General features: G+C 31.4%; 1 protein-coding gene across 8 annotated transcripts in view; it reads right to left on the bottom strand.

Annotated features, from left to right (window-relative positions):
- Nucleotides 1-9386, bottom strand: part of LOC134715581 (uncharacterized) — a 53216-nt gene that overhangs the window by 6517 nt on the left and 37313 nt on the right. For 5 of the 8 annotated variants that reach the window (XM_063577857.1, XM_063577852.1, XM_063577853.1 and 2 more), the window contains 6 exons: nucleotides 8317-8409; nucleotides 6567-6725; nucleotides 5782-5877; nucleotides 5132-5509; nucleotides 2920-3045; nucleotides 834-902 (listed from right to left, as the gene is read on the bottom strand). In XM_063577857.1, coding sequence (XP_063433927.1) covers nucleotides 834-902; nucleotides 2920-3045; nucleotides 5132-5509; nucleotides 5782-5877; nucleotides 6567-6725; nucleotides 8317-8409 — 921 coding nt within the window. The remainder of the gene's footprint in view (nucleotides 1-833; nucleotides 903-2919; nucleotides 3046-5131; nucleotides 5510-5781; nucleotides 5878-6566; nucleotides 6726-8316; nucleotides 8410-9386) is intronic. The other 3 variants (XM_063577854.1, XM_063577856.1, XM_063577860.1) reach the window with 3 other exon arrangements.

The raw sequence follows: 9386 nt of genomic DNA, 5'->3' as shown, positions 1-9386 counted from the left end.
GTATAAACTTTGAAATCATAACGGTTATCTAGATATGGAGCGGACAAGATCTTCACCAAAGAACACAGGGTTGTCAACTGAAACCAAAGTTTTTGACCTTGACCTTTGACCTAGGAAGTTGTACATACATCATGACACACCCTCTGGTGGTGGTTAATATACATGTAAAGTATAAAGTATGAAATCATTATGGTTCTCTAGATATGGAGCGGACACGAAAGTGTTACGGACGGACGGACAGACGGACGGACAGACGGACGGACAGACGGACGGACAGACGGACAGACGGACAGACGGACGGACGGACGGACAGACTGATCACTATAGGGCGACCCGCCTTTTCGGCGGGGCCCTAATAATACAAAAAGCACTTTTACTTTAGATTAAGCTTTAGTTTAAAGAAAAAAATGTCTCTATGTTATAAAGAATTTTACAATAGCACAAGTGAACGAAATAAAGATTGTTAAAGCACTGCAGACAAGAAGGTTTCTCAGAATTTTTTTATAAACGAAAATTATTACACCAAAATAATCACTATTCAAATTGAGTGTTTTGTTTAATTGGCTTTACAATGGGGATAAGTGTAATGTTTTTAAAGCTAGGCACCAAGCAGGACTCAAACTCATAACACCAGTTGACCTACAAGGCCAACCCTCCCTCCCCTCCCCCAGTGAAATCTGAAAGCTGAGACATGTATTATCACACTAGCACTATAATATATGTAAAAATAAATAATGGTTTTAAGTGGGTTGTGAGAAACACAGTTACACTTATATATTATATAAAATGCTTATTGTGGAATTATTAGTCTAAAACCCATGAGACTGCAATACCTTTTAATTGTTCTCTTATCTCAGGGCTGATTGTAGGTGTGCTCTTAGACCGTTGTCTTCCACATGCTACTGCAAAAAGCAAACTGGATTGTGCAACCATAACACACACATAACATAAAACACACACATAACATAAAACACACACAAAACATAAAACACACACAAAACATTAAACAAGACACAAAACATTTAACAGACATGCAATGGCACTATAGACTGTCTGCAAAGTATTTCATAAATTGCTATAATTTGCCAAAAAGTTTTTAGGAACAAATGCAGTTGCCTTCCAGACACTGAGAGTGCTTTGAAATAATTCCAGAAGACTTATCATATATACATACTAAAATTCAGTATGTTTGAAAATTAGCTAGTCTAATTTGCCAATGTAAGCACACCCAAAAAGGAGTTAACAGATATTTTGTACAGAAAACTATTTTTCTGCTGACTGAAGTATAATTTGTATGGTCTATATATAATGTCGATTCATTTATTTTTATTGGTACATGTACCAATTTTCATAGATTGAGGAAAATCTGCACTTTATTGAATGCTTGATTTCATGGTTTTGCCAAAGTCTGAATACAAGCCTGTAGAAAATGTATACTTCGTTGATCACTTAAATTTGAAGGAAATTATCAAGGAAATCCACAAAAATTGGCATCCCAAAAAAAATAATGAATCCACAGTATCATACTGTACATTGCCTTGACACATCACATGACACAATCTTATTTCAGTCCTACATTAGGTTAGTAGGATTATAATTCATTAGCCAAGACAGAAATATATGAGATTGTTGGTTTGTTATTAAGTTTGAAGAATAGAATTAAATGTGAGGTAGAATGTAGAACTGAAATAAGAAAAAAAAACACAGAAAAGCATAATCTTATAAATAGCGCTGAATATGGAAAAATGGTTTCTATTTATAACATGTACAGCATAAATCATTCTTGCTGGTTCATTAATTACTATGAACTTTTCAGGTCAATTTATTTTAGAGCATGAAAAGCATTGTTTGTGATGTGAATTCAATTGCAAAAAATGCTATCCCTCCACCATATCTGCTACACACCACTTAATGAACTTTTCGTGTATGCTAAATATTCTAATGTCTCCTATCTTTGGTATATAGAGTTGCATGAGTGGTAATTTTGTATGCCTTTCTTTTTATTCAGATTAATTTGTGCATTTAATTAAAAAAAAACAACATATCTTTTGACTTCAAAGTATTGTACAAATATCATGGATATGGTAACTAAAATCTTAAATTTGGATTTCAGCAAATTACTGAAACTACTTCAGATTCTGAGTATTTAGCCAATGTTATGTCAATTCTATAGTGTTGTCAATTGCTCTGATAGTTAAATATAAAAGGTCAATGAATATCTGCACACACAAATACCTCATTAGGATCACATATAACTAATACAGTGTAACAATATATAACCAGTATCATTGAAATTACAGATTTTTTTTGGCTAAACTAATAAAGCGGGAGGAGGATGTTTTTTTGAGGGGATATGAGGTTTTGGCCTAAATTTTTGCAATAATTCAGGGTCCTGGAAAAAAGGCTTATTTTTTGTCTGGAAATCAGGATTTAGCTTTTATTTTTTACAGAGGGTTACACCCACCTACCCATTAATGTTTGTCAAGTTTTCCATCAGAGGGTCAACAGCCTTTTATACTATCAATATCAATTGCTTGAAACTTTGTGTTAAAATTTCCAAAAACTGATTTTCCTGTGTGAAATCCTTCATCATTATTTGATTACATTTTGGCCAACATTTTTATTAATTCTCCATGGAGACAGAAACAATATTTTTCATATTTGGAAAATCCAATCTTTTCAGAAAATAAAGACTTTCTTTTGATCATTCAAACCCAATTAATTATAGTTTTATTCAATGAATTAAGAATTCTTGATGTTAGGTAAAATATTGTTACACTTTACAAATTCTACTTTCTGTTAGCTATTTGATCCATTGTCATCCCCCCTCCCCCAAAAAATATCCAACAATAAATTACACCTATATAAAACAATTGTACCTGAATAAAAACAATAACACCTGAAATAAGTTTGTCTTACCTGGAGTTTTTGCATCATCATAAGGATTATCACCGTTTTCTTGGCTCTGTGTATTTAGGTAGGAATGTTCTGAAGTGTTAGGACAAGCAGTAGGCTGAGGGGCTTGATTAATTACAGTTCCAACACCTATAGAGGATATACCATTTATATAATATGTAAAAGATTAGACATATAATATAAAGCCCGAGAGCTGAGTTATTAGAAATATTATACAGTGGTGAGTTTTCAGGAGAGCTTTACTCTCTTTGATTTCACCCGATTAAAATAAAATCTTGAAAGCCTTCTTCCCTGTGCAAATTTGTTGTGTCAGGAATACAAAGACAAAAAACTTTGCAAACTAATTTGGTTCACAAATAGGCTAGGAAAATACACCACAATACAATATTTTCTTGTAATAAAACATATACCAGCAACATAGAAAATATGCTTAAGAAGAGAGAAAGGTAAATTATAAAAATAGTGATGCTGCATTAAGGATGAAATGAGTTTCATTTGTCAAAATATTCCTCATCAATGCAAAGAATGTCTTTTGAAACCTTCAAATAAATTATTTAATAATGCGCCAAGATTTTCCTAAAATAATTATCTTGCATAGCATACAGCAAACATAAGCTTAAACCAATAATCCAACTATTCTTTTCTAATGCCAGTAATATATGTATATCAGCTTGATAACTTTCAGTTACATTGTATATAAATAAAGATAAATTGGACTTCAGTCTAAAAATATCAAACATTTTGACCTCTTTCTATTTTCAAATATATATGAAAAAATTCAGAAATTGATATTGTGTGCAGTTATAATTGCAAATAATTACATTAGATGTATATTTCATTATAATACTTTATTTTTATTGGCTAACTGCACATCAAGTGTTATTCCGTAAGCAATTGCATCACTCAATAACACTTTTCATTCATGATAGCACATGGTCCCACAATAAAGTGCACAGGTGAATAAAATACAAAATTTATAAAATTCGTGTTTTCATGATCATAGCTAAAAAATGTAATTATAAGTATTGAATGCTTCTTTTTGTAACTTTATAGGGTTGTAAAAGCGTTGACTGTGCGCACATTTTTAGTATGAAGCACTTCCCCACTTCATACAAAATGTACTTCGGTCAACGCTTTTACACCCCAATAAATTTACAAAAAGAAGCATCCAATTCTTAATTATTAAAATATTGACAGAATGTAAGTTTAATTATTGAGAATTCATGAAATGCTGCATAAAAATAAAAATTTCCAAATTTAAAATGCAAGGTTTTATTTGGCAATACCTATCGCATAGCATTTTTTACAATAATATAAACATTGCAAAAATTACAGAATTTAGAGAAATAGTATTTCATATAATTATTGTTAAAAGTATGTTATATATAGGTCCAAAAATTTACAATTGCATACATCTACATACCTGCCAAGTTTTCAAAATGCTCATAGGGGTTTTGCATGCAAGATGGTTACCATACTCCTAAAAAAACTTCAAGGTGGCCTTCAAATTCAGTGTGATGTTGTTTTTAGGCTTCTTCATACTTTTATTCATTGTAAAATTAATTGTTTTGTTAAAATTGTGGACATAATTGCTCTTCAAAAATTTCAATTTGGAAGCCTCCATGGTGGAAATCCCCTTCAAAATGTGACAGTTGGCAGGTATGCATCTAATAGATTTATATAAATACTTTTACCAAATTTGTTATTATAAATTGGAAAGTATGACCTACTCTAATTAAAAGTGGATTTATATACATGCATACAATCTCTCAAAAACAGTCTGATGATGAAGTCAGAGTGGAGGAAATAAATATTCTTATTAGATTATTTCAATATACAAATAATACAAGTCTTTTTTTTTTTAAAGCCACTAAGTTTGAAACATCTTGAGATCAAATCTAATAAAACTAAAACAAGGAATTATTTAAATCTGGAATAGTTTTGAATTCTGGAAAATTGATTAGAAATTTATGATGAAAATTAACCCAACTAAATGGCTAAGGCTAATTTTTCTTCCACTATCATTTCAGTATGAAATAACTAACCCCCCTTAGCCATGCACGCATGGCTAACCCTATTTAGTTGGGTTAGTTTTCATCGTAAATTTCTCATCAATTTTCCAGAATTCAAAATAATTCCAGAATCAAATAATTCCTTGTTCTAATCAGAAAATTTCAAGATACAATGTTTTTTCTCTCTTTTAAACAGTACAAACCTGTCAATTGTTTTTGTGGCGTTATACTTTCTATTTTCTTCTCAAATCTAGATGCTATGGAAGATACACCTCCTGGGTGAGAATCATCAATTTCTGGTTCATTGTCAGTTTTCTCTGGTTCAGGGTCCAAAGATACACTTTTTCTAGCAGGTCTAAGACCCATTTGTTGCGGAGACGGAAAAGAAGTGGACTTTGTGACGGGTGATTTTTGTGCAGATGTCATAATTGCACCCTTTGATGGATCTGGCTTTGTGTAGTTAGTTGGTCTAAGACCTAACTGTTGTGGCGTAGGGCTATTAGCCCCAAAGTTGTTGACTGGTTGAAAGGTTGGTGTACTAGCTACATGTTTTACAGATGGAGGTGGTGCATTTGTAACAGCTGGAAAAATAATTCATTTGTGTATATTTTTTCTTGTGGAATTATAGATCAACCTTTTAATTATGAAGCCTACATCTTTATATTTTTTTATTTTTTTTTCAATTCCATGAATCAAAAATAAATGGATTAAAACATCAGTAATAGAAACTAAACAGTACTACATTGTAGTAGTACTAGTAGAACTAGTGCTCTTCTGACTTAAAGTATCAATTCTAAATTCTAGATTTTTTTAATTTCATTAAATTGTATTATGATAACATGCAGCTTCTTACCTTTCTTTTCCAACACTGGGTTGAGTTTGGCAGTTTGTAGTTGTTGAGCCAAATTTGGCACTGACTTAGCCCTCTCATGTCGGGGTGGTGGAGGTGCTAAAATAAAGAAAAAAACATAGTTTACACAGTTCTAAAAGTATTCAATGAATGATAAGACTTTTGTTTGTACTGATTTTTCTTATAACATTTGCTTTCCATTATGTATGCAAAGATTTTTAAGCATTGTTGTTTTTATCCATCAAATTTTTTCGTTAAATTAATTGTACTGATTTTTCTTATAACATTTGCTTTCCATTATGTATGCAAAGTTCTTCAAGCATTGTTGTTTTTTTCCCTCATTTTTTCGTGAAAACTAATCTAAAGTCTAAAAAAAGTTTGTATTACTCAGATAACTATGCTCAGTGCATATATATAAAGCCTACCCATGTCAAAATGAGTATAAAGCATGAATTGCAATAATTATTTCTAAATTTCTACATCTAACTTATGTTACTGTGGATTCATTTATTTTCGTGGGTATCAATTTTCGTGGATTGAGGAAAAATTGCATTTTCGTTGATACTTGATTTCCTGATTTGAACAAAGACTGCATACCACCTTGCAGAAAATTAGTATTAAATTGAACATTGAAATTTGTGGTGACAATTTCATCCACAAATTCCACGAAAAATTGGTCCAACAAATAACAATGAATCCACAGTAAGTGCATATTAGAAGCAGTTTACAAAGACTCCATTTTCTAAGCCAAAAAGGTTCTTTTTTGTCCTCCTCTCTTGATTACTTACCAGGTGGTATTATTGGCTCTTCATTGACATATGATATTTTTGAAATAACTTGGTGTGGTGCTGGTGGCGCAGGTATAACTGTGTTTGGTACAGGGGGTAGAGTTGATCGTGGTACAGGGGGTGCAGGGTGTAAGGGGGTGTCTTCTTCTACTTTTTCTTCTACAATAAAATGTCAAGCTATATCTAAAATCCACAGTACAAATATTTCAGCATTCATTTTTCTGTGACTCAATAGAAACTCAAATAAATATTCCCTCCCTTGACTTAAATTTTTGTGAACAGCTCATGTTGTTAAGATACAAAATATCTGAATATTTGAGAACAAAGTTAGTGGTTCCATATTCTTTCATCTGGTACTGGTATAACATTGACTAACTAGTCTCAGACTCGAAGTATCAAAAACCAAAAAAGCTTTATTATGATTCATTTTTATTCCGAGAACAATCCCTGACCCTTTATAGTTATAATTTGTGAAGTGATCTTAGAAAATAAATATTTAATCAGTATGGATTTATATTTTTGAATAAGGTTTGTACTTTGTGGATTGTTGTAACAGATATCTATGTGCATTTAAAAAAAAAGTATAGAAGAAGGTATGCAAGCAGATGTAGACTATAAGTCAATGGAACATTAACTAAACAATACACAAAAAACTAAAACACAAAAATATTGCCCACAACAAGCCTTTTGGCCCTGAATTTTATCAGTATTTTTTGTTTGCACTGCAAGTTTCTTGTGTTTAAAACTTTAACTATTTAGTTTTTTTTGGGGTGATTTCCATTTGATGTGGCTCTGTCCTTATACAACCAGTCATTTTGTTATTGTTCAGCATGGTAAAAAAAAATGTATTTTTGTCTTTCATTTTAGCTAATGTGCTTTTGTCTATTATATGCCTTTTTGTGTTTCTTTGTTACATCTGACGTGGCTCTGTACTTATACATCCTTTTAGTATGTTACTGTGCTTTGGTAAACTTAAGTCTTTCATTTTTCCTAATGTGCTTTGTCTATGTGCCTCTTTGTGTGTCTTTGTTAAATATTGTTTTTTTTTTTTTGTCATTAAGATTATAATACAATGTTGACTGCTGTACCCTAATTTTTGAAATTTTTACCTATTATGTATGTTTGTTTTGTTCACACATAGTTGTCTATATGATGCGACTGTCATACAAGTGAGAGGTTTAGCTAGCTATAAAACCAGGTTTTATCCACCATTTTTTACATAAGAAAATGACTGTACCAAGTCAGGAATATGTGAGTTGTTATCCATTTGTTTGATGTGTTTGAGCTTTTGATTTTGCCATTTGATTACAGACTTTGTTTTTGAATTTTCCTCAGAGTTCTGTATTTTTCGTTATTTTACTTTTTACATATGAAACCTTTGCATGTTTTAAATGAACATAAAGAAAACATCTAATCTTGTTAATCTAAGACCAAAATCAGGTATACTTCCATTATTGAAGAACAAAAACATCTAAGAGGTGATAACACGATCTTTAAAAATAAACCAGGTCTTTTTTTCGAATATTTACATCTGAATGACCCTTAAGTCTAAACAAATCTTGTTTTAAGCGCAGATATGTCAACTAAGAGTTTCACATGTCAAGTTCTAATTGGCCCTAATTCTACTGAAGAAAGTGCTGATACATCAACTAATAAGGGTTTAAAATGTCAAGGACTGAATTGTCCTAAATGTGTAGAAGCCTGGCTTTAAGCGCAGATATTGGAATAAAGATTTTCAGTGATCTCTTACCTTGTCTTTGTAGATCTTGTAGATTAATATAATCCTCAGCCCTAGCAGGTTCATCAAATGGGTCGATTGTTTTATCAAACATATCTATAGCAGCTGTAGGGAAGATAAATATTGATATATATCATTTCAGTTTTATAACTTTTAACAACATATGACAAAAAGACAGTTGTTTTTATTCATTTTAAAATATAATAGACTGATTCATACACAGGTAGTTATTTATAAAAGACGTGGCAATGAAACCTGAATGTTCTTTCAGGTGCAAGCAATACTTGATTTTTCTGACTCCTTTACATAGTTTTAAAGAAAACTGTTTCAAAGCTTCATACTATTGACACTTATACTTTTAAAATAAATTTATTTGTTGATAGTAACATTTGAAACCTCAAAATTAAGTAAACACAGTAAAAAAATCACCACAACACCACCTTTGGAACCCTTTTGACAAGAAATTTGAACAGAAGGTGTTCAAGCAGAACAATTTCTTAACTTCATCAGTAACTTTAATCATTATGCAATTTCATACCAAATATCAGTTATATACCTGTTAGGAGAATTGACAAAAAAAAAATATATCAATACAAGAAAATATCTGTTGTAAGCATTGGTCTAGACATTTTAAAGCTTAGCCCATTTATGTATACTCATGCAATGCTGAAGTTCTACACTGCAATATCCCTACACCTGCTTCATAAATGTTTACATTCATAACTTATGCAAAGTGAAGGCCAAAGCTGACAGTTGGCCTTTTATGCAAAAATAATTTGGAAATCATCACTCTAAATGACTTCATGTGACAATTTCAGATTTTCATAAATTCAGAAATCTGACTTACAGGTTTTTTTGTTAATTCCGATAATGCAATTTAGTAAGTATTGCAATAACTCACATTCTGATATCTGATACTTATTAACTTCCCTTTGCCTATATCACTTTGCTCAGTGAATCTGTAGTTGTCATATCTTTGTTTTGAGATATAAGCAGGCATAACCAACAACGTCCCAATGTGTGAGAAGATGCTATCAAGATTGCTTTCATCAGGCATAAAACAGTCTAAGGAATAGGGGAAC

This window comes from Mytilus trossulus, chromosome 4 (assembly GCF_036588685.1).
Source record: "Mytilus trossulus isolate FHL-02 chromosome 4, PNRI_Mtr1.1.1.hap1, whole genome shotgun sequence".
Taxonomy (NCBI): Eukaryota; Metazoa; Mollusca; class Bivalvia; order Mytilida; family Mytilidae; genus Mytilus; species Mytilus trossulus.
Note: the sequence above shows the minus strand (reverse complement) of the source record. Positions and strands in the feature narration are given on the sequence as shown.